General features: G+C 42.0%; 1 protein-coding gene across 1 annotated transcript in view; it reads right to left on the bottom strand.

The window, feature by feature from the left end:
* Positions 1-5819: 5819 nt before the first annotated feature.
* LOC126456092 (invertebrate-type lysozyme 3-like) overlaps positions 5820-27130 on the bottom strand; it is a 50725-nt gene continuing 29414 nt past the window's right edge. Inside the window, exons 3-5 of the mRNA XM_050091848.1 lie at positions 26790-26957; positions 20864-20937; positions 5820-6318 (exon numbers count right to left, since the gene is read on the bottom strand). Coding sequence (XP_049947805.1) covers positions 6184-6318; positions 20864-20937; positions 26790-26957 — 377 coding nt within the window. The 3' untranslated portion in view covers positions 5820-6183. The remainder of the gene's footprint in view (positions 6319-20863; positions 20938-26789; positions 26958-27130) is intronic.

The raw sequence follows: 27130 nt of genomic DNA on the forward strand, positions 1-27130 counted from the left end.
ATCCAATAGCTACACTTTTTGGTCTGTGGGTGCTAATGTGTTTAAGATGAAGATCGCGATTACTGCTCTGGTTTGTTTGCTCATTTGTCTATTTCGTTCATATTTCTTGCTACTATATTTGCCTTATAGGTCCACTCCCTGTCTCACATGTTCTTGATGAAAGCTTATTTTCAGAATACTATACAACTTTTTCCCTAAACACATTTTTTATTACTTATTTACTCATTGAAGAGGTTCATGACTGGACCATATGCTTTTTTCTTTCTAATATCTTCCTTTTCTGCCCTTTCTTTATAGATAATCTAATGATGCTGCAAAAGGGCAAAATATATTATTAAATAACTGTTAGATTCCAATCAAGATGGTTTTCTTTTTGAAATACAATATCGATATTGGAGACTTAAAATATGACATTTTTCTGTCCCTAGTGTTTTAAAAGTGTAATTAATCTTATTTCCTGTTTACAAGACTTGAGTTCCTTCTAGCTTTTAAAACTGATGTTTATATTTTTTTATTTTTATTTTATTGGTTTATCTGCTGGTGTTTGCCTTTTTTTCTTCATTAAGGAAACATTTATGAATTATTTCATTAATTAGAATATATTGTTTTTTCTTTGTTCTCATTATTTATTGTTTTCATTATTGAGTTTGAATCTATTTATTTTTCCGTTAGTTTTTTAGCTTTTTGTGCTAGAGAAGATGCTTTAGGTCTTTCTATTTTACTTTCTGTGATTAGTTCTCATGATGATGATTCCTCTAATTCTACTGGATTGTCTCAGTGTTAAAATATTTGTTTCTAACTATTTTCTTCATTCTCTTGTTTATTGAATAGTTGTTCAAAAATGGTTCATATGGCTCTGAGCGCTATGGTACTTAACTTCTGAGGTCATCAGTCCCCTAGAACTTAGAACTACTTAAACATAACCAACCTAAGGACATCAAACACATCCATGCCTGAGGCAGGATTCGAACCTGCGACTGTAGTGTGAATAGTTATTGATGATTGGTTCGTTCTTTAATATTTATGATCAGTTTTCTTTTAATTATTTGTGTTTATAGTCATGCTAATTTCAATACAATTAGATATTATTTTGTCACTGATTATTTTTCCTTTATTCTTTTTTGTTGTGTGTTTGCAATTTATTTTTTAGTAACTACTGCTACAAGTTCAATTCATGTATCTTCTTATCAGTCTGTTAGTTATTTATATGGTTTAAATTTTGATGATTATATAGTATTTTTCATTTGCTAGCTAAACCTAAGCATTTGCAAGCTGCCAATTAATTGAGGTTTCTACTTTTATTGCTAGTTGGCCTTTTTAATTAGAATTATTTACAATTTATGGTTTTGCTAATACTTTTTCTTTTCCTCTAATATTTGATTTTATTTCTTATTATTTTATTCTAATCATTTTCACAGTTTTAGCATCTTTATTTAACATACCATCATTTTCGTTCCACATTTGAGTTTCTTAAGCTCATGTAGAGGCTTCAACTTGTGTTGGAATAACTCTTGCTGGTGTTTTATTGACAGAAGGTGATTCTGCGTTTTTTGTACAGCAAACGTTATTTCCTCTTTTGGTTTAACATAAAATTATTTTTTATTATCTATAGGTTTATCAGGTGTTGTTTTTGTTACTTTTTGGTCAAGCTGATTTAAAAACTTTAATTACTTAATCGTTTGTTGCTCATGTAAGAACTTGTATTGGTTGTTTAATAACTAAAAACTGAAAGGATTGTATGGTGTTTCTTTAATACTTGTTCATGTTTTATGTTTTCCTGGCTTATTATTTGAGAACATTTAGGAAAGTGAAGATTATTAATTGACAAGACTACACTTAATCTTATGCCTAATATGACACTTTACTGATTCCTTATAAGATGATCAAAAGTAGCTGTTTCGTTTTCTTTAAATGTGGTAGGTGAATTAAGTTTATTAAACATAATCATGTCTTGACCTTCGTTTGGATGTTAGGTATTAATTTCTCTCTATTTTTATAACTATTTATACCAGTTGGTTACGATTAAACTTTCGCTACTTGAGCCAGTGTAGATCGCAAACTATTTACCATATGAGAACCCAAGGGAATACCCAACCGGTTAACCGTGCAGTCTAACGCACTGCTTTCCGGGTGAGAAGATGTGCCAGTTCCTGGCACGAATCCGTCTGGCGGATTAGTGCTGAGGTCTGGTGTGCCAGCCAGTCTGTGGATGGTTTTTAATGCGGTTTTCCATCTTCTTCGGCGAATGCAGGCTGGTTCCTCTCATTCCGCCTCAGTCGCACTATGTCGGCGATTGCTGCGCAAACACTTTCTCCACATACGCATACACCATAGTTACACTACCCCACAAGCACAGGTTACACTCATCTGGTGATGTGAGACGTTCCTGGGGGGTCCACAGGGGGCCGAATCGCACAATAACCCTTTGTTCGGTGTGGGGCGGCGGTGGGGTGAGTGGACTGCTGTAGTCTTTTGTGGGGTTCTGTCCCACTGAGGGCTACGGCGGGGACGAAATCTGTCGTTTCTAGGTCCCCAGTTACTTACAATATAGTTCAATACCCAAGGGAAAGATGTTCAGATAGTGCACTGCAGCGTTTCTGTTGTCAGTAGAGATCTTGCCATTGCTTGCTATTATAGAGCATGACTTGCTATTATAGAGCAATGTAAGATCGAAACAGAAACATCAGTGTGTATTACAGTTACAGATGGCCGACATGGGTCTGCTAAAGGCGAGCAGGGCTTTACGTGTAAAGCAACAGTGTTTGTGCTATTCACAGGATCGGCATATTAATGTAATATGGAGAGGTCCTCTTTCCACACTGGGATTGAATAACATTTGGCAATTGCAGCTGGGAACAGCTGACAGTCAGTTACGCCACAAATTGTTGAAGTTACTGTTGCCATGGCTGAGATTGCATTCCATGGTCCACGATTCTAAATGTGCTATGAAAGATTATAGAATGGTATATGTAGTGCGGTTTCAGACTGTCGTGGATGAGGATGGTCGTCACATTGAGCAAAGTTTTTTACTCAGAATGTAAACATGTACGCAATTAACAAACGTGTCCCTCTAACGTGGAAATTGTGTTCCTGTCGATAGTTTCTTCGGTATTTCTTTTGCGAATGTCCTTACAAATATTTCCACAAAGTTTCATTGTCATACAATTGCCGTTTTCCATGAGGTCAAGGAACGAAAGTTTAATTATAACCCACTATATGCTACATATTTTCTCTTATTCTCAACATGGATCTACTAAACTCCTTTATCTTTTTTTTACTTTGTTCATGTTCATCTTAATACACTCCTGGAAATGGAAAAAAGAACACATTGACACCGGTGTGTCAGACCCACCATACTTGCTCCGGACACTGCGAGAGGGCTGTACAAGCAATGATCACACGCACGGCACAGCGGACACACCAGGAACCGCGGTGTTGGCCGTCGAATGGCGCTAGCTGCGCAGCATTTGTGCACCGCCGCCGTCAGTGTCAGCCAGTTTGCCCTGGCATACGGAGCTCCATCGCAGTCTTTAACACTGGTAGCATGCCGCGACAGCGTGGACGTGAACCGTATGTGCAGTTGACGGACTTTGAGCGAGGGCGTATAGTGGGCATGCGGGAGGCCGGGTGGACGTACCGCCGAATTGCTCAACACGTGGGGCGTGAGGTCTCCACAGTACATCGATGTCGTCGCCAGTGGTCGGCGGAAGGTGCACGTGCCCGTCGACCTGGGACCGGACCGCAGCGACGCACGGATGCACGCCAAGACCGTAGGATCCTACGCAGTTCCGTAGGGGACCGCACCACCACTTCCCAGCAAATTAGGGACACTGTTGCTCCTGGGGTATCGGCGAGGACCATTCGCAACCGTCTCCATGAAGCTGGGCTACGGTCCCGCACACCGTTCGGCCGTCTTCCGCTCACACCCCAACATCATGCAGCCCGCCTCCAGTGGTGTCGCGACAGGCGTGAATGGAGGGACGAATGGAGACGTGTCGTCTTCAGCGATGAGAGTCGCTTCTGCCTTGGTGCCAATGTTGGTCGTATGCGTGTTTGGCGCCGTGCAGGTGAGCGCCACAATCAGGACTGCATACGACCGAGCCACACAGGGCCAACACCCGGCATCATGGTGTGGGGAGCGATCTCCTGCACTGGCCGTACACCACTGGTGATCGTCGAGGGGACACTGAATAGTGCACGGTACATCCAAACCGTCATCGAACCCATCGTTCTACCATTCCTAGACCGGCAAGGGAACTTGCTGTTCCAACAGGACAATGCACGTCCGCATGTATCCCGTGCCACCCGTGCTCTAGAAGGTGTAAGTCAACTACCCTGGCCAGCAAGATCTCCGGATCTGTCCCCCATTGAGCATGTTTGGGACTGGATGAAGCGTCGTCTCACGCGGTCTGCACGTCCAGCACGAACGCTGGTCCAACTGAGGCGCCAGGTGGAAATGGCATGGCAAGCCGTTCCACAGGACTACATCCAGCATCTCTACGATCGTCTCCATGGGAGAATAGCAGCCTGCATTGCTGCGAAAGGTGGATATACACTGTACTAGTGCCGACATTGTGCATGCTCTGTTGCCTGTGTCTATGTGCCTGTGGTTCTGTCAGTGTGATCATGTGATGTATCTGACCCCAGGAATGTGTCAATAAAGTTTCCCCTTCCTGGGACAATGAATTCACGGTGTTCTTATTTCAATTTCCTGGAGTGTATGTTTTTCAAACACTGTGCATTCCTTTTAACTGCTCTTTACCATCTCTGACAGAATTACAGTGTGATCAGCAAACCTCAAAATGTCTGTTTCTCCTCCCTAAACTTTAATTCCGGTTCTATATTGTATTTTCTTTCCTTTAGCGCTTGCTAAATGTAAAAATCACAAATAACATTGGAAGTAGTCTATAACCCCATATTCCTCCCTTCTCAACCACTGTTCTCATTCATCACTATCGGTTATTGTAACTGCCATGTGGTTTTTGAATCTGTAAATAAACTTTTACTTCCTGTTTCTTATCCCCACTGCCTTCATCAAAGTTTTGTGGAGCGTAATTCATTCAACGTTGTCAGGAGCTTTCTCTAAATCTACAAAAGTACAATCGGTCATTTGCATTTCTACAACCTGTATTCTAAGATCAGTACTGCCTTGCACGTTCCTAAATTTCATCATAATCCAAACTGATATTCCGAGATGTCAGCTTCTACCAGTTTTTTCATTTTCCTGTAAATAATTTGTGTCAGTATTGTACAATCATGACTTATTAAACAATGTTTCGGTAGTACTCACGCATGTCAACACCTACCTTCTTTGGAATCGGAATTATCACTTTCTCCTTGGACTCCGAAGGTATTTTACTTGTCAAAAATATCCTACACGCCCTGTTGAGTTGTTTTGTCATGGCTCACTCTCTCAAACATCTTTCTTCTCTCATTTTAAAAGAGCGGATTGAGTCATGTTCATATGATACGACTGTGATCGAGAGAAACTAATTCAGATTTTATCTCATAATATTCATTCCTTTTCCTTGTACAGAAGTTATTTCATTTGAAATCACTTATTAACAGTGTCTGTTTTTATATTTCTCAGCCTTAAAAAGTGAAATTTAATATGCTGAGTACTATTATGTACTTTGTGTTCAAACTGCGATATAAACATACAATTACCGGAAAACTGCTAGAAAGTTTTGTTTGATAAGTCCGGATGTACCCTCAATGTTCAGAATGGAAAAATACCTTTTGCCTGTTATCATTAACCTGACAGTAGATAGGTTGTATTATAATAAAGTAATCAATTAATAAAAATAATCATTACTTCATTCAAACTTTTTGGCTCTTTAGTTTATTGCGACATTATATTGTGTGACACAGATACACAGATTACCCAATGTGAGCTTGAATGAATGCGATGAATACTATGTGGAGTAACTATCAGATGTGATTGTCTTTAAAAGAGAACTATAAATTGCTATCTGAGGTCACAAAAGATTCTTGTTCGATTAAACAGAAAATGAATGTGAAATGCAAGTTTATATCCACAGGATGAATACCACACATTTCATTATGCTAGGAACGATTCATCTGTTGCCGAAATTTGAGGCACCTCAGTATTGCTAGGAAATTACGCCGTCAGTGTAGTGTCTCGGAAGGAAACAACAAGTTCTCTGACACCATCCTAAAGGCTTATCCCAATGCGTTCTGGCACTGCAGGAACCGGTTCTGGAAGCCCAGATCTATCTGGCCATTGCAGGCGTTCCTGCCGAGTCGATGAATGGCTGCATAGTCGAAGCAATCAACCTGCCCATCACCGTTACAGTCCTGAAATAAATGAAGACAAATATTATCAATCCATGTTCGAAGGCACTCTACATTAATAATCTGTAAAATATATATTAATTTCGGAAGTGTGCAAGCAATATTTAGGAAACGTATTGCCTCCTATTCACTTCAGATTTAATGTTCCCCATGCATCACGAGGCTCCACATGAAATAACAAATAATGTAAAGAGCACCTTCAGCATCACAAAAGTAACCTAGATCGGAAAAAACTAGGTGGAATTCTCCATCCCGCAATCCATATACGGCTGTTCTATAAGTTCCCGTAATTAGTCTTGGGCAATTCTTGCATAATTCCTTAGAACAAGCTGCTGCTGTTTTTCTTTCGCATGATTTTCCATATAAACTAAATTTTAAAACTTAAAATAGCGAGCTGTGCAGATACAACTATCTGTCAAACGTCTCTCCTGCATGGCCTTTGTAATTTCCGCCTTCCAGTCCTTTCTCTGTCTATCTCCTCTCATCCTTCCTGTAGGTCTCCAGGGACACACTTTTGCATGTATTCTGTTGCTATTCATGTGTATAATTTAGTCATACAACTCCAGTAGTTTCCACTCTATCCAAAGCTGATGCTATTTTAATAATTTGCGAAGTATCCTCTTCCTTATCCTACTCATATTTGTGATCAGACGACACCTTTTTCAGAACCTAAGTCGATTATGTGGAGCGTTTCTTTCATTTTCTTTGTTAGTGTTCGCACTTTAGCCCGGAAAGCTCTTGAGTAGACGCTTCTTCGTAGCTTTGCAGGTACTGTACACTGAACAACCCTTCCATCTGCTGTCAGTGTGTCATTCAAGTACTTAAATGTTGCACTTTCAATAACACCCTTCTCGGTTTTCAAGTCACGCCCTTCCTCTCTTACGACCGTACTCGTGTTTTAAAACAATTATTCCCATACTTAACCCTCCGTTTTCTTCCACTAAATTTCTGTATTCTTCCTCATCCTCGCCAACAATGACTTATTCGTCTGCAAGCCGTAAACCATACATATTTTCATTTTCTGCTCGCATACCCATACTTTAGCGATTTCTTCTCCAGTTTTTAACTGTCTCATCAATATACAGAACATCTTTAACAACGAAGGGAACTGCAAGAGCTTTATCCCTTCTTAACCCTAATTTTATCCTCATAAAGTACTCTGCATTAATATAGGCTGCTGAAACTTTTTTGACATTCATTGCTCCTGTCTGGTTTTTAATCCCATCAAAATGTATACGTTGATGACAGACGACCTCCAGTGACATTTGACCTTTTGTACGACAAAGAGTAAAAAAAGGAGCAAAGATTTACAGCAGACTGCTCTTGTGAATGCTGATGGTATAATACACATACATGGATTGCACAACCCATGCAACAACATATTTTTAACGAAGAAAGAGAATCACAAAATTGAGATGCTAATTAACTATTAAAATGTGTAATAAAAGTACAGGAGGAAGTTTAACGTCCCGTCGGCGTAGAAGTCAGTAAGAGATGTTGCACAAACTCGAACAAGAGAGGACTGATGAAGGGAATATGCTGTATCTTCTTTGAAGGAATCATCCTGATATTTGCCTTTTGCAGTTTAGGGAAACCACGGAACACTTAAATCTGCATGACTCTCCTCATGGATGCGGGTCCAGTATCTCATCAATTCGTCATGTATAATGTTACATAGAATGCATGTTCTAGCAAAATGGTTACCTCCAAGAGATGCGGAACACCAGTCGTGAATACTATGTTTATTCTAGAATAGGTTCTGTATAGTTTTTATGGCTGCTGCTATAAAGTTGACATCCAACAATCTCCTGAACAGTGAATGTCACTGATAACTCAGGAATTTTTAAGGCAGCCTACAGAATCAGCAAGTGTAATATTAGAAATAATTAAGCTGAGGTGAGATATTTTGTTAGAATGATGCTCGGGAATTCTCGGATTTGTGAATACAACGCCAGAATACGGAACAATAAACTATATAATGTCATAAAACACTACTCTGCAAAACCTAAGGACGAGATAAGTAAAGTAACATAAAATATTAACAACTCGGTCAGAATTAATGAAAGTGCGGGAGTACGTTTCCAGAGGTGTCCCAGCCGTGCACAGAGAGATGTACGTCACATTACGAGAGGTTAGCACGACTACAGCGCCAAATGAAGCTAGCCGTGCAACGCGATGCAGTCGAAGAAATGGGAAAAGACACTGTATCAATCAGCGAGCGGTTACGATGCACTATGGCGGTGTTCGTCTTTACAGCATGGTGCGGAGACGTATTTGGGTGACTTTACATGGGGAAGAATCGTCGCGAAACTGGAAGGAGGAGTTTAGTATTGTTTACAGATTTGTTTCCCGTGCACGATGAGCGTTCCGAACCAGAAGCACTGTTGCTAGAACGAGAGGGGGAGGTCCCCACCGTCAGTTACAGGAGCACATAACGGCCCCATTGAGTAACAGACAAAAAGGGACACACACGTCAAACGGCGGGTGCAATTTCAAACAGATTGCAGAAATTTCACATGCGGCAACGACCATCCAACAGTCGTTAACTGCGCAGGTGGAGGAATGGAACGCTCTACCAGAAGAACTTCTTACCAACCTTGTACCCAGCGTGAGACCACGTTGCAGAGCATGTGCTGCCGTACATGGCGATCACACGCCCTATTAAGAACGTTGTCCCCCCCTCCCCTTTTAATGTTCAGGGAACCATTAGAAATCGCAGTGGCTTCAGTGTACACTACTGGCCATTAAAATTGCTACACCAATAAGAAACGCAGATGTTAAACGGGTACTCATTGGACAAATATATTATACTAGAACTGACATGTGATTACATTTTCACGCAATTTGGGTGCATAGATCCTGAGAAATCAGTACCCAGAACAACCACCTCTGGCCGTAATACCGGCCTTGATAAGCCTGGGCATTGAGTCAGAGCTTGGATGGCGTGTACAGGTACAGCTGCCCATGCGGCTTCAACACGATACCACAGTTCATCAAGACTGGCGTATTGTGACGAGCCAGTTGCTCGGCCACCATTGACCAGACGTTTTCAGTTGGTGAGAGATCTGGAGAATGTGCTGGCCAGGGCAGCAGTCGAACACTTTCTGTATCCAGAAAGGCCCGTACAGGACCTGCAACATGCGTGGGTGCATTATCCTACTGAAATGTAGGGTTTCGCAGGGATAGAATGAAGGGTAGAGCCACGGGTCGTAACAAAGCTGAAATGTAACGTCCACTCTTCAAAGTGCCGTCAATGCGAACAAGAGGTGACCGAGACGTGTCACCAATGGCACCCCATACCATCACGCCGGGTGATTCGCCAGTATGGCGATGACGAATACACGCTTCCAGTGTGCGCTCACCGCGATATCGCCAAACACTGATGCGACCATCATGATGCTGTAAACAGAACCTGGATTCATCCGAAAAAATGACGTTTTGCCATTCGTGCTGCCAGGTTCGTCGTTCAGTACACCATCGCTGGCGCTCCTGTCTGTGATAAAGCGTGAAGGGTAACCGCAGCCATGGTCTCCGAGCTGATAGTCCATGCTGCTGCAAACGTCGTCGAACTGTTCTTGCAGATGGTTGTTGTCTTGCCAACGTCTCCATCTGTTGACTCAGGGATCGAGATGTGGCTGCACGATTCGTTACAGCCATGCGGATAAGATGCCTGTCTCATCTCGACTGGTAGTGATACGAGGCCGTTGGGATCCAGCGCGGCGTTCCGTATTACCCTTCCCGAACCCACCGATTCCATATTCTGCTAACAGTCATTCGATCTCGACCAAAGCGTGCAGCAATGTCGCGTACGATAAACCGCAATCGCGATAAGTTACAATCCGACCTTTATCAAAGTCGTAAAGGTGATGGTACGCATTTCTCCTCCTTACACGAGGCATCACAACAACGTTTCACCAGGCAACGCCGGTCAACTGCTGTTTCTGTATGAGAAATCGGTTGGAAACTTTCCTCATGTCAGCACGTTGTAGGTGTCGCCACCGGCGCCAACCTTGTGTGAATGCTCTGAAAAGCTAATCATTTGCATATCACAACATCTTTTTCCTGTCATTAAATTTCGCGTGTGCAGCACGTCATCTTCGTGGTGTAGCACTTTTAATGGGCAGTAGTGTAAATACCGTCTTCAAATAACAGTGCAATTTCTGGTCGTCTCATTGAATATTTATTTCATTTACCTTATGTACCATACAGTAACAGTTCTTTCTATGCATGGTCCAAGTTTCATAGGACCACGTTACTTTGCAGTGGTACATCATGCGAATGCTACTTTCGGTCCTTAAGTTCTGCGAGGAGAGTGTTGTTCGTGTCGTAAGATTTTGAGTGGTGTCCGGAATTCTTCTCAAAAAACTGGGTATGAGATCTTAATGTGTCACATAGTGGCGGGGTCACGTATTATTTCTAAGTCGTCAACCAGCTACGGTTACCTGTCCCCTTTTTCAACAGGATCTTCCCAGGTTTTTATCCATTTTATCCATTTTATTTAGTTATCCTGCTGTGTCTCTCTGGGATTTTATTACGGGATTTTCTGAAGTACACCTTCTTGGGGTTGCTTCACGATTCCTGTGGTGGAATCAAAGGTAATTTTCCACTTTATTGGTGGTCTTCCATAGATTTTTACCATGTTCTTCGGTATATCATTAATGCAAGGGCGCTGATAGCCTTGCTGTTTAGCGCCCTCCGCCATAAATCATCATCATAATCATTTTCATATCTAATCTAATACTCTCACCGTCGCCAAATTTGATTCGACCACATTAATGTTTGTTTTACCTTTGTCAAAATTCATCTAACGACTGCTTTTCAACACTTCATCCATTCTTTTCAACTGATCTTCCAATTATCAATTATATCGTCTTTGGTAAAGCTCGAAGTTTTTATTCCTTCTCATTGAACTCTGGTTCCCTATCGAAATTTCGACTTCGTTTCCGCTACTGGTCACGCAGCGTACGGTCTGAATAACATCGGGGATAGACTGAAACACCGTCTCACTCTCTTCTATACTGCAGCTTCCATTTCATGCCATTCGACGATTATAACTGCAGGACAATTGCTACACAACTAACAGATAATTTCCGCTCCCTGTAGTTTACCCCTCTTGCCTTCAGAATTACGATCAGAGTGTTCTAGTCACCACTGTCAAAAGCTTTCTCTAAATCTACAAATGCCATAAACGTAGGTTTGCCTTTCTTCACTATCTCTTCCCAAAAGAGAAGTCGTAGACGAATATTGCCTTCCGTATTCCTACATTTCTCGGGAACACAAACTGATCTCTCCTTCAGATCTGATTCTGCTTTACTCTTACCACTATTGTGTAAATCTTTCATGTTAGTATTTTGTAATCACGACGTATTAAACTAATGATTCGTTAATATTCACACCTGTCGTACCGCTTAATTAACGGGATATATTATTCTTGTTTTTGTAACGAGACACCATCACTAAAAGATAAAGATATTGCAAGTGACTGGTGAGAATAATATATCCCGTAGGCATATAAACTTTGCCGTTGATATTTCCTTATGCAGCGATATGCATCGCATTTCGACTCAAGGGAAATGCGCACGGACGTTGATTTCGTTCCTTACAGAGGTCTTGTTTTGTAGTCAGTAGGTTTCTGTAGTGTCATATGTTTTATATTCGATGCAGTCTGTCGATAGTTCCTCCAAGGCAGCAGACTGCCGTTATTCGCAACACCTGAGCCCTGTGCTCGTCCTCTGAGCTCTGTGTTTAGGCAGCAGGTCGTTACGTGACCATCTCCCGCCTTCACGCATCCAACGCATGATGCGTAGCTATTATCACAGTAGCATTCTTCCGGCATTTCCAGTCCGGGGACAAATACATTACCGCAACTTCTGGGAACTACGTGGAGCTGCTGCGTTTTAACGTACTAATCTGACATGGCCTCTCGTTAGTGAGTGAACGAGTAGTCGTTAAGAACCAGAGGTCTCCGGCTTCTGGGAAACCTTATCTGCTGCACGTCACAGATGTGAAAGAAATCTCTCTTGTTCATCTGTTGTTTATGCTACAAGCACTGGCATGTTAATGAGACGTGTTGATTTTTCGAAAAATTTCGCCGTCACATTCATCCGGAATTCTCTACGCTTCGTGTTTACTTTACACGTGGACATTACACAAAGCTAAACACACTCCGAACTAGATTCTGAAAGTTATTCTTGATTAAGGCCAAGTTTATACATAAAATATATTTGACTTAGTTGGATGCGCATCTTCGCTTACTGTTTTCGAGTTGCTACGACGTGCGATCGGTAGCTACTGGCCTGTCTTCAGTTACCCGCCGAGCGAAACACTTAATCCTCAGAGCTCGTGTTCAAAAGACGAAGAACACAAATTTCGATCCGGTTGTCCTGTTTTTTGTTCAGAACGGTTTATCTGAAATCAATTCAGCCGTTTGTACGGACGTGTCCGCGAGGGAGTGCATATCTTACCTGACGACCTCCCCCAAGATGCAAAGCTCTTACAGGCAGAGTTTCTTCTGTGCATCCAATGTTATCTAAATCTTCAGAAACCTAAAGTGTTTCACTGATAGTGATAACGGATAGCCAGTTCATTCGTAAGATGTTAAAACATAGTGCTTAGTGTGTCCGAAGGGGGCCAAGAAAAGTCAGGTGTGAGCAAACGAGAGTGGCTGTATCGGGGAGTAAAATTGTTAAAACATATCAGTCACAGATCTTTCCTTTGCCAGCAAGAGGGGGTTCAATAACCAAGGCAAGAGATATTTTCTGAAAGCAGATTGGTTTTATTCAGTATTCCAATACACCATATTATTTCCCACTCTTTTGGCTACAACCCCCTATTTTTCAACTTCATCTCCATTCAATGCGATTGCCTCACACCACCTTACTGGGACGGCCTGTATGCCCCCGTGGTACCACTCTATGGTCGACGTCGGCGCCAACGTCTCGCTGCATCAATAACATCCCCGTCATCCACGTACTGCTCCAGGGGAGTGCATCCTTCATTGGGCCAGACAGATGGAAGTCGAAAAGTCCGAGATCCGAGTCCGTACGAAGGATGAGGAAGAACAATCCAGTGAAGTTTTGTGGGCTCCTCTCGGGTGCGTAAACTTGTGTGAGGCCTTTTGTTCATTGCCAGATCTCTGTGGACATTCTGCAAGCACCTATCAATATCTGCGTGCTATTGTTTTCCCCAAAAGAAACTCAGTGAGAGCTCCCTGCTTGGAATACACCTCCGTTACAGACGCTATTTTGAAGGCAACGTATAGCGCTACCACCTGTCGAAACTTCCTGAAGCTATAGGACTGAAGCGGGAATATTCCACGATGTCCCACAACAAATTCAACGTTTTTTTAAACGGAAATTGACCGAGAAGAAAGAAACATTGCATTACTTATTGACCGCCCCTCGTATATCAGTTCTTCCAAGTCTACCGTTACAGTTCGCTCGAATTAATGAGTACCACATTCTGTCACCTGATTGCCTTACAAAGATAAAAATTTCAGAAATTTTTGAGAAACTCATACCAGTTCTGTATGGTGTGCCTTGATTTGCTGTTACATACGAAGCTCTCTGTGAACAGAGTTCTCGTCCTCCTTACATTTTTCTACTCCTCGGACACCTCGTGCTGACATCGGAGCAATGTCGAGAAACAGAACTGCTTCCATCTGAAATGTCTCTGGCCGATTCTCCGTATTTAACTGGCACCCATGTGAGGACTTTCAAAGTATTTAGAAAGTAAACCTTCCAATTTTTGAGAAACATGTGCCGAGAAACCAGTTTGGATGGACGAGACATGTCGACCTATTACATGAGCATAATCTGCCGAAGAAGTCATTTTATGTTGAGCTATGAAATGGAAACTGGTTAGAAGAAGGGGTCTCCACTTCAAGGAAGTAGGCAAGCACAGCGACACGAGTGAATGCAAGGGCGTGAGTGAAAAGTTCATAGTTCTCCGAAGTCAACTAACGTAAGTGATGCCAAATGCTTATTAGGAGGAGTAACTGCAATATGTAAATGACATAAAATGTATAAGACAAACATCTATGACCTGAACAGTACTGGTCCGTCGCCTCACCTTCAAGACAATAACCTAGAATCAGTAACCAAGCAGCAGGCTATAGACTCACAAGACAAGCAGTAGGCAATGATAGTAAAAGTGCAGATGCTGTGTGGAGCGTAACTGTGTGTGTGTGTGTGTGTGTGTGTGTGTGTGTGTGTGTGTGTGTGAGTGAGTGAGTGAGAGAGAAAGAAAGAGAGAGAGAGAGAGACAGAGACAGAGAGAGGACGGAGGAAGGGAGGGAAGGAGAGACAGTGAGTCTGTCTGACAGTGACGTTGTAATGCCCTACTGCAGATCACTTGCCGTTGCCTCTCTGAGACAACTGGATACGGGTCGACACATATATCATTATGCGGTGCACAGGGGATGAGCAAAAATATGGAAACACTGAAAGCGCAGCACATTTGCATGCCTAAAAGGGGGCAGGAAAACTGTTGGCGTTCAAAACAGCTCCCACGCCTCTGGGAAAGAATAAATGCGGGCTCTGAATGGTTTTCAAGGGAATCTTACACCATTCTTCCTGCAAAATAGTGGCAAGTTCAGGTAAAGATCATGGATGTGTTTAGTAATCCTTCTCTCCAAAGCAGACCACAAACGCTCAAAAATATTGAGATCTGGTGCCTGCTGGCCAGAGGAGATGCGACAGTTCATCCTCGTGCTCACAAATCCAGTCCCGAACGATGTCAGCTTTGCGAACATAGGTCGTATTAGCTTGGAACACACCATAATCACTGGGGAACAAACATTGTACTATGGGATGGACCTGACAGCCAGAATGGTCACATAATCCTATGCAGTAATGCGACCGTGCAGAGTATCCACGGGGCTCATGGAATATGACAATATGACTGCACCAATCATCATCGAACCTCCGCAATGTTTCACTCTTGGGACGTAAGTAAACACGGCTAGAACTTAGAAACAGCGGGCAGCAATACTCATCCTTCCATCGCTCCATAGTCCGCCACCATTACTTAATACATACTTTCTTGCGCTTTTTGACTTAATGGATGATGTTTTTCCGCTTTCCTTGCAGACGGTATAAATCACAGATAAGGCGCCTCTTGAAACATCAAGCCCTTCGTCTATCCTGGTTATGGCAGCACCCATCACGTGAGCACCAACAATCTGCACACGTTCGAATTCAGTTGGCTCTGATATAATGCACACACAACTTTGCAGAACAGTGATCTGATCGCGACTGACACACTATGTGATAAAAAGTATCCGGGCACCCCCAAAAACATACGTTTTTCCTATTACGTTCACTGTGCTGCCACCTACTACCAGTTACTCCGTATCAGCGACGTCAGTAGTCATTAGACGTCGTGAGAGAGCAGAACGGCAGAACGGGGCGCTCCGCGGAACTCAAGGACTTCGAACGTGGTCAGGTGATTGGGTGTCACTTGTGTCATACGTCTGTACGCGAGATTTACACACTCCGAAATATCCCTAGGTCCACAGTTTCCGATGCGGTAGTGAAGTGGAAACGTGGAGGAACTCGTACAGCACAAAAGCGTAGAGGACGACCTCGTCTGTTGACTGACAGAGATCGCCGACAGTTGAAAAAGGTCGTAATGTGTAATAGGCAAACATGTATCCAGACTACGACGCAGGAATTCCAAATTGCATCAGGATCCACTGCACGTACTATGACAGTAAGGCGGGAGATGAGAAAACTTGTATTTCATGCTCGAGCGGCTGCTCATAAGCCACACAACAAGCCGATAAATGCCTAAAGACGGCTTGCTTGGTGTAAGGAACGTAAACATTGGACCATTGAACAGTGGACAAACGTTATGTGGAATGACGAATCACGGTACACAATGTGGCGACCCCATGGCAGGGTGTGCGTACGCCGAATGCCCGGAGAACGTCATCTGTCAGTGTGTGTAAAGTCAACTTCAAAATTCGGAGGGGGTGGTGTTAGGGCGTGGTCGTGTTTTTTCATGGAGGGGTCTTGCATCCCTTGTTGTTTTGCGTGGCACTATTACAGCACAGGCCTACATTGATGTTTTAAGCACCTTCTTGCTTCTCACTCTTGAAGAGCAATTCGGGGATGGCGATTGCATCTTTGAACACGATCGAGCACCTGTTCATAATGCACTGCCTATGGCGGAGTGGTTACACGACAATAACGTCATCCCTGTAATGGACTGTCCGGCACAGAGTCCTGACCTGAATCCTATAGAATACCTTTGGGATGTTTTGGAACGCCCACTTCGTGCCAGGCCTCACTGACCGACATCGATACCTCTCCTCAGTGCAGCAATCCGTGAAGAATGGGTTGCCATTCTCCAAGAAACCTTCCAGCAGCTGATTGAACGTATGCCAGCGAGAGTGGAAGTTGTCATCAAGGCTAAGGGTGGGCCAACACCATATTGAATTCCAGCACTACAATGGAGGGCGCCAAGAACTTGTAAGTCATTTTCAGCCTGGTGTCAGGATACTTTTGACCACATAGTGTAGCTGTTTACTCGGTATCAATATGGCAGACTTCGCGCATGCGCCTTAAATTTTGACGCTTGACTTGCAGCCGAGTTTCCATTCTGTATGCCCCTTATTTTGTGACTGCAGTGTAAATTTATTTGCGCTTTGATTGGTGGAACTAGAGGCAACAGATAACTGCACATAAGTATGAAGCTTGTAATTCTAAAATTGCGAATGTGAGATTAAAAATATTTAGGATATAAAATTGATTTTAAGATATATCCTCCTCAATGAAGAAAAAACTAGTAAAAATGGCGCCCGTCTAGAACCGCAATCCTCGAGTGGTATACTGATCACGTCCTGTTACCAGAATACACCAAGCAAAACAGCCAGTATGAAACATCTGCTGTTGAACATCTGCTACCGCTGAACAAATCCGTATAGACAAAGAAGGGACCCTCAACAAAAGAAAAAAGGAACCTCAAAAAAGGAAAAAAAAAGCAAACAGAGATCGCAGCAAATCAGGAAATTCTTCGAGAATGCCTTTGTTGCCGGAATCACTTTTTCGTTTAACAAATAATGTTGCTGTTTCTTTTTTTTTTTTTAAAAAAAAAGTAAAATTTTCAATCTCATATTGTGGCTTCTTTTACGAACACAAAGACAGAAATCAAAGCTTTAATCTGTGCCTGTGCTTCTGGACTGTACTTTTTCAAATAAGAACCAAAGCTGTTTTATTGTTATCTTCGTTACAATGTTCTCTGAAGTGGACATCAGAGGACTATGTAAAATCTCGTGCAGTTAATCTAACCAAAAAACAGCTAGTTTAGATCGAAACAGGTGTTTATTTTTCCGATACAGTAACTGGTTTCAGTCATAGAACGACCATTTTCAGACCAGTACATAACTCCACTGATGACGCGTGGAGCCAGTAAGTGGAGCTGCTGCACGTGCTAAGAACCACCAATCAACAAGAGCTGCTGCACGTGCTAAGAAGCACTAGCCGACAACGGTGTTGTTGATTGGTGCCTCTTAGCACGTACAGCAGTTCCACTTACTGGCTACACGCGTCATCAGCGGTGTTACGTACTGGTTTGAAAACGGTCGTTCTATGACTGAAACCGGTTACCAGAAAAATAAACACTTTTTTCTATCTAGACTGTCTGTTTTTGTTAGATTATACTAGTTATGACTTCAAAAATTATTTCGTGAAAGTGGAACTTTATTTTTATGCACACCCGCCTTTGAGTATTTATTGTATATCTTAAAAGTACAAGTTCATATTGTAAACGTGTATAATTTTATATTTTCGATTTAAGAGTTACAAGATTTAGTTGCATGTTCCATAAATCAATTGAATGATACTTTTATCGAAATGATGAAGAACGAGTCAGTTTACATGATATTTATATGTGATTGGTGTAACAGTAATGCACTCTACTCATGTAGCTACAATTAATTGTTTTTTTTTTTTACTTATTTTCACAGGCTCTCTCTTTCAATAAATCTGCCCTAAGACATGAACCAAGTTGACACCCTCCATGTCTTCCTGTCCTGAGTATCCTCTTTCATTGTTTGTAACTTCTTCCTCTCTTCACATCTGTTAGTATTCCAGATCTTCTTGTTTCTCTCCCTCCTTTCATTCCACTTTTCTCTCCAAGATTATAGCACACAATTCCTACGTAACATGTGCCCCACCCAAGATGTTTTTCTCTTCTGTATCATCCTCATGCAGTTCTTCTCCTCTTCGACCCTGCTCAACATCTCGTCAGTTCTCATTCTGCGATCCATTTCTCTTTCCCCTTCCTTTAAGCAATATACTTCCAAATTTTTACACGATACTCAAATGAACATCCTGACGGATATGTATATTTTAAGGAGGAAAAGTTGTTTACAAAACTCTCGAAAAGTGTTTGACCAATGAACTTCAAATTTTTACACGATACTCTAATAAACATATATAAGCTACCGTGTAAAGGTTTTCTATTAAAACTGGCTGCAAAAAAGAAAATGCAATATAGTCCTGTGAAAATGTGTGGTTCCCATTTCTTTCTCGCTGCAAATTTCAGCTATGACAGGAGGGCTCGTAGACCAGTAGAGAAATTTTTTCTTCCATATACATTCTTTCTCTTTAAGCGAAAAAACTGCAAAGAACGAAACTCGTCTACCTTGAAGGGGGAAACCAGATGGCGCTATGGTTGGCCCGCTAGATGGCGCTCCCATAGGTCAAACGGATATGGACTGAGTTTTTTAAATAGGAACCCCGATTTTTCATTACATACGTAAAGAAATATGAATGTTCTGGTGGACCACTTTTTTCGCACTGTGATAGATGGTGCTGTAATAGTGACAAATGTATAAGTACGTGGTATTACGTAACATTCCGCCAGTGCGGACGGTATTTGATTCGTGATACATTACCCGTGTTAAAATGGACCGTTTACCAATTGTGGAAAAGGTCGATATCGTGTTGATGTATAGCTATTGTGATCAAAATGCCCAACGGGCGTGTGATATGTATGCTGCTCGGTATCCTGGACGGCATAATCCAAGTGTCCGGACCATTCGCCGGATAGTTACGCTATTTAAGGAAACAGGAAGTGTTCAGCCATATGTGAAACGTCAACCACGACCTGCAACAAATGATGATGCCCAAATAAGTGTTTTAGCTACTGTCGCGGCTAATACGCACATCCGTAGCAGAAAAACTGCGCGAGAATCGGGAATCTCAAAAACGTCTGTCTTGAGATTGCTATATCAACATCGATTGCACCCGTACCACATTTCTATGCACCAGGAATTGCATGGCAACGACTTTGAACGTCGTGTACAGTTCTGCCACTGGGCACAAGAGAAATTATTGGGCGATGACAGATTTTTTGCACGCGTTCTATTTAGCGACGAAGCGTCATTCACCAACAACGGTAACGTAAACTGGCATAATATGCACTATTGGGCAACGGAAAATCCACGATGGCTGCGACAACTGGAACATCAGCGATCTTGGCGTGTTAATGTACGGTGCGGTATTATGGGAGGAAGGATAATTGGCCCCCATTTTATTCATGGGAATCTAAATGGTGCAATGTATGCTGATTACCTACGTAATGTTCTACCGATGTTACTACAAGATATTTCACTGCATGACAGCATGGATGTACTTCCAACATGATGGATGTCCAGCACATAGCTCGCGTGCGGTTGAAGCGTGATTGAATGGCATATTTCATGACAGATGGATTGGTGGTCGAAGCACCATACCATGGCCTGCACGTTCACCGGATCTGACGTCCCCGTATTTCTTTCTGTGGGGAAAGTTGAAGAATATTTGCTAGCGTGATCCACCGACAACGCCTGAGAACATGCGTTAGCGCATTGTTAATGCATGTGCGAACATTACGGAAGGCGAATTACTCGCTGTTGAGAGGAATGTCGTTACACTTACTGCCAAATGCATTGAGGTTGACGTACATCATTTTGAGCATTTATTACACTAATGTGGTATTTACAGGTAATCACGCTGTAACAGCATGCGTTCTCAGAAGTGATAAGTTCACAAAGGTACATGTATCACATTGAAACAACCGAAATAAAATGTTCAAACCTACCTACGTTCTGTATTTTAATTAAAAAAACCTATTGTTATCAACTGTTCGTCTAAAATTGTGAGCCATATGTTTGTCACTATTAGAGCGCCATCTATCACAAAGCGAAAAAAGTTGTCCAACTGAAACATTCATCTTTCTTTACGTATTACAGGAATATGTAATAAAAAATGGAGGTTCCTATTTAAAAAAAAACGCAGTTGATATCCGTTCGACCTATGGCAGCGCCATCTAGCGAGCCAACCATAGCGCTATCTGGTTTCCGCCTTCAAGCTAGACAAGTTTCGTTCTTTGTAGTTTTTTCGTTTGACCCTTATTTCGTGAGATATTTGGCCCGGTCGCGATCAATGGACCACCCTGTATATATATCCGAGCAAGTGTAAGTATCACTGCATTGTGCTCTCCTACCAGATAAGTGATATATATGCTAGTCGTATACATACTGATGAGACGGAGCACTTACCGTGGCGTACTTGGACATGTAAGCTCCCACAGCTGAGGCTGCGCAGTACACGTCTGACGAACATCGCACGTAAGCTGTAACGAGGCATCACAGTTAATTAATCAACACAAAATGTCGACAAATTCTACCGCAATAAATGTTTAAAGCTTAGAAGGAATAGGTCGTTTGAGACCAAGTAATTTTTAGTAAGTTATTAGGTACAATGTTTCACTAACAGTTAAACTGAAGACTGTTTACGTAAAAATGAGGATGATAGTTTCATTAACAGTGAAACTGAAGACTGTTTACGTAAAAATGAGGATGATTGCTTTACTTGGACTCAGGACTCCAATTAAAATAATGAGTACTTCAAGGAAGAGTGCTTAACGCTAGTGAAGATAGCAAAACTGTCTCAGCTTTTTTCTCTTTTTCATTTCCTTTTACGATATTACATCAGCCTATTTTACAACTTAAAGATGCTTATTTGTAGATACTAACAGTTGTTAGTTGATGGAGAGTTCTTTCTTCAATATTTATCAGTGTTACTATAAGTAAAACTTCTGAATACGATAAAAAAGAGGAGAAAAGTTTGTCCTTCTTGTCTAACAATATCGAACTGCAAAGTTTCTGTCTATGCAGTCGATGAGAAGTAAAGGCAGAGCTCCGACTATTTACGGAGAAAAGATATTAGTTTACTTTTGAACTACGCAAAATGTGTGCCCTTTCTGACATTTTGGGACAAAGAAGTCGAATGCTTGAAATACAGAAAAACTTCGTCTAAACACTATTATTCTAAAGAGAAAGCGAAAGCACTTTATAATGTTACGATTTACGTTTTTGCATGTTACATTCATGCTTAACGTGTATAAGTGCAGATAATTCTGTTGGTGACTGAAGACGTGTACTGAACAACGTTACATGAGTATTTACGTCATTTTCAGACTAATAATTATGCCTATTACAATTCGTATGATCTTATGTTGGTTAGTACCTCCAAATACATTCTAAGTCAAAGGAATCTAAGCCGAAAGAATTTTCCGAACTGGTCGGAAATCGGTACCTGTGATATACAAGTACAGACAACTAAATTATTACAGTTTTAGAAAAATTGGCTGATTTATTTAAGAGAAGAGCTTCACGGAGTGAGCAAGTCAATGACGTGTTGGTCCATCTCTAGCCCTTATGCAAATAGTTATTCGGCTTGACATTAATTGACAGAGTTGGAGGATGTCCTCATGAGGGATATCATGCCAGATTATGCCCAATTGGAGGTTTCGATCGTCAGAGCTCCAAACTGATTGGAAGGCCTTGCTCATAATTGCTTCAGACGTTCTCATTTGGGGAGCGATCTGGAGGTCTTGTTGTCCAAGGCAGGGTTTGGCAAGCACAAAGACAGGCAGTCTAAACTCTCGCCATATGCGAGCGGGCATTATCTTGCTGAAATGTAAGCTCAGGATGGTTTGCCATGAAGGGCAACAAAACCAGACGTGGAATATTGTTCACGTAGTAGAAGCTTCAGTGATGGATATCCCTTTAAACAGGGCCACGATGACCATCGAAGATGTGCGTGGAGACGCAGAGGACAGCAGTGGGTTACCAGCCTGAATGACGCCCGCCTTATGGCCCGACAACGAGGACTGATGATCTGGGGCGCCATTTCATTTCACAGCAAGATCCCTTTGCTTATCATCTGCAGCACTCTTACAGCACAGCGGTTCGTCCACATATTCTACGCCCCGTTTTGTTGCCCTTCATGACAGGTCATCCTAGGCTTATATTTCAGCTAGACAGTGCCCGCCCGCACACAGCTGAAGTTTCTACAGCTTGTCTTTATGCTTCCAAACCCATCCTTGGCCAACAAGGGCACCAGATGTCTCCCCTGTTTGAGAACATTTGGATCATTATGGGCAGGGCCCTGCAATAAGTTCGGAAATTTGACGATCTAACGCACCAGCTGGACAAAATTTGACATGATATTCCTCAGGAGGACATCCAAAAACTATATCAATCATTAGCAAGCCGAATACTTGCTTGCATAAAAACCCAATGTGTTAGTGACTTGCTCAATTTCTGAAGCTCTTTTTCTTGAATAACTCATACATTTTTTTAAAAATTGTAATTATTTGTCTGACTGCTCATGTACATCACAGCTGTAGATTTCTATCTCATTCGGACAACTTCTTGGTGGTGCCCTGCTTCCCACCCCCCCCCCCCCCCCCACCTAACCCCCCTCAGTGGGTGTATGTGGCAAGAGCGAGCCATTAATATTTTCCCCAGGAGACAGGTGAGGCGTTCAAGTGCGAACACATGGATGAAAGACGGCTAGTCTATACTGACAGGAGTAGTGCACTTAGTGGTGCAGTCACGACTATGCAGAAAACATCTTATCATGAAGTTTGTGATGTGTTTGTGGGAAGACTGACGCAGAGCAAGAACAACCAACACACCGATGTGTGTATATATTAAAGTACAACATTGAAAAATATCACACTTATATCCATTACGCCCTGTACTTAAGGACAGATATTTATGACCATTGGAAAGTCTACACGCCAAAGAAGTACGTGGCACATGCGACTCTGGTAAGTGAGTGAATGGGCGATGTGAGCACACTGGGCTCTGTCGATTATGTGATCCCAAGGTACTTGTTTCACACAGTAAATCAAGGCAAGCTGAAGGTGCCGGAAGTTGGCACTACTGATAATACAGGCATGTTTCAAAGAAAATGGCTCTAAGCACTATGGGACTTACCATCTGAGGTCATCAGTCCCCTAGACTTAAAATTACTTCTATGGACATCACACACATCCATGCCCGAGGCAAGATCCGAACCTGCGACCGTAGCAGCAGCACAGTTCCGGACTGAAGCGCCTAAAACGGCTCGGCCACAGCGGCTGGCATGTTTGATTTGGCTGAATATCCGAAGACCTACAACCTGATTGCATTTGAACACAAAGATCTGCGAAAATGAAGTCGCTTTGGTGACAAATGGCAGACACGAGAAACGAACAGGTTTGGGTTCGACAAGTATTTAGCCAACCATTTCTAAGCCTTATGCAATTTGAATAACTTAGGTCATCCTAATACAGAAGATTCTGGCAAGTAACTTAAGTTCGTCATCATGTTTTAGTTAAACACCAAAATTTAGACAGTTTAAGGTGTGTGAACTGTTGGTCGAAACTTCAAGGAAAACTGATAAATCTGTGTGTAGGAAAATGTTATTTGAACCATACAGACTTATCGTTTTGTCTCCGAGTAATCGTTGATGTACTTATTGGTAGGGCATTGTTAACATTTTCCACATTCGAAAATCCTTAAAGGCAGATGGTTTTGAAGTATTCCAGAATATTCGAGAATCTCAGAGGGAACATTAATTTATCAAACACATTAAAATACGCTTCACATAACAGACGTGTGTCACTCTACGATCTGAAGTTTTCGACCTATTTCTTGTGAACCCAACGGCGGTTACTCTTTACTTGAAAGTAAAACTAAATGTTGTAGGTGCTTACAATGAAGCGAGACACAGGATTTTTTGTCCGGCCTCGGGGTAAAATGGTTCTGCTTAATAGCGGTGTTTCTTCAGCAGCGTTATGTACACAGTCTCTATAAATAAATACTGACTTTAAAGTGATGACGCAACGTTGTTTTTGTCGGATATTACGACAGCAACTCCTGCGCGTTCTTTCGCAATGACTGGGGAAGAGCAAATGTTCGTCAGCATGCTTGTTCAGCTGCGGCTAATAATTTCAATATCAGTAATGCAACGTGAAATAAAAAGTGGAATTCTTATCAGAGCTAAATTAAGTACATTAAGAGTATTGGGTATGAAAAGAGCGCTGCAGGAAACGAGGTAGTGTGGGATACAGCCCGTAAGTAGAGAGCCTGAATACTGAATCACAATTAACGACTAAAGCTAAGATTTTGGTATTGTTCTATTATTGTTACACACTTATGGAGTTCTTTCTTCTTCTGCTACTGCGCTGCCTTTCCTTGCTCACCGATTTGGTTCTCCTTTACATGATCTTCTTACTTTAATCTTGCACAGTGTATGGTACAGCGTCTTCACTGCTTGAGTGTTATGTTTTTATCTCTCAGTTTAGAACAGTGTAACCTTCGAATTTTTGTAGGAATTTCACTGAAATTATGCAGTTGACGGCTCATTCTGCACAGCGGTCTTATGATGGTCAGGGGTCATTTTTCACACTAGAGTTTAAGTCTTGTTTCTGTGAATCATGGGAATCACGATAGAGGTTCACACTAGATGTGCTATAATTCGATACCGCGACTATGTTGAATATAAAACTTAAAATTTTTGAATTCCAGAAATTATTTTCACTCCGCAGCGGAATAGATTAAAACTGTGTGACGGACCGGAGCTCGAACCTCGGCCTTTCAGAAGAAAATGCTCAACCGATTGAGCTACCCGCTTACACCATATCTCCTAACTTTCAAACTTCTCCTAAGTTCTAATGAATACCTTGCCGGACATTGGGAGAATGGAGGTGTGACGTTGCCACAGCCTTGCAGATTGTTTTCAGCTTCGAGTCCCAGTCCAGAACGCAGTTTTAATCCTCCAGGAAGTCTCAAATCAGTACACACTCCGTTGCAAAGTGAAAATTATTTCTGGAAACAACATGGATAATTCGTGTATCCGTGATGACCTTTGTCCTAGGAGTGTAGTACCGCAAATTGTGCAGGAGAACTCTGAATTTTACAAGGAAAGAGCTGGCATCATACTGGCTAAAGGAAAGCTGGAAGAACGGGACCTGAGTTGTACTTGAATAGCACAGTCGATAGAACACTTGCGGGCGAAAAACAAACTTCTCAAATGCGAGTCCTTTACGGCGGACAAATTTAGTCTGCCAGAAACTTTGCGTAGTAGCTTCGTTTGCGGCTGTCCCAGCGTTTCATTTTACTCCTCGTCGGTATTTCAAATTTGGAGCATCTTCGTCAGTTTACTCACTATCATATAGAAAGTTTTATCCTGCTTTTACTTCAAAAACATGGATCCCAGACAGGCATTAATCCATGTTTGTCACGCTATCTGTGCTATACTTACTAAAATTAGCGTTAGCTTCCAAATCGTATTCTGGAGTTGCTTATCAAATATTGGTACTGATATTTGCCATACAGTTCACAGCACTAGTTCTATATTAAAACATTAAAAATATTTACGTCATCACATTGCCTCATACTTAAATAAAATGTTCGAGTTCTTTCCACGTCCGAGAGACTTCACTCTGCGATACCTACAGGAGATGATTCTCTTCATGACATATAGAACATACAAATATATATTCTTGTTCATGAACCAAGAAAGCTGTATTAACCGAAAAGCAATCTGAGGTTACTACCTCTAGCAAATATCAAGTTTGATGGGTGCAGTAGTGATAAATAAACCTGTTTTGAAGGACTATATCTGTGGCTATGCGCAATAGCGACTCTTTAAGGTAACAGTGGCACAGAAGTGTAAATCTGCATAATAAATCTGTGTACCTCAACAGAACGAACTAAGTCTTTAAGCATATAGAGCAAATTTCTTATATCTTTCTACTATTTTCTATAACTTGATTTTGTAGTATTACTTCGTTTTTTAACAAAATACATTAGATATAGCAGAATGAAAAATTTATCGTAACATAAATTGCCCAACACGGAACTGACACTACAGAAATATGTGGTTTAATTAACTGGAACTGCGGGACAGAGGACTGTTACGCCATAGGCATGCCTGCATCCCAGAAGCAGAGACTACATGTAGGCGAGCGTCTCTTGCCTTGTGCGACCGAGGTGGAGTTTGGGCAGTGTTGCTTATTGCAAGCCAGTGTGCATCTTTCAGATTACTACTTCCTTGTCGCTGAAGGAACTCTACATAAATGAATACAGTGACGAATTAAAACTAGCTAGTGTGTTGCCTTCACAGAGAGTGAGTGACGTGACTGACCTCCGTCGCTGTTGGCATTGTCCCCGGAGATGACGGGCTTGCCTGCGTCCGCCCAGAAGGCCCACGTGATCTTGAACGGACCACACACGTCGCCGTTGCAGCCGGAGTTCACGTCGCATCCCGACGCCGCCTCACATATGCAACCGAGGCACTCCTGAGACAACTGACCTGAAAAAATGTCCCATATTAGGAATTTTACAAGTATTATGAAAATTGTGGTACCATAAAAATGGTTCAAATGTCTCTGAGCACTATGAGACTTAACATCTGAGGTCATCAGTCCCCTAGAACTTAGAACTACTTAAACCTAACTAACCTACGGACATCACACACATCCATAC

This window comes from Schistocerca serialis, chromosome 2, assembly GCF_023864345.2.
Source record: "Schistocerca serialis cubense isolate TAMUIC-IGC-003099 chromosome 2, iqSchSeri2.2, whole genome shotgun sequence".
Taxonomy (NCBI): domain Eukaryota; kingdom Metazoa; phylum Arthropoda; class Insecta; order Orthoptera; family Acrididae; genus Schistocerca; species Schistocerca serialis.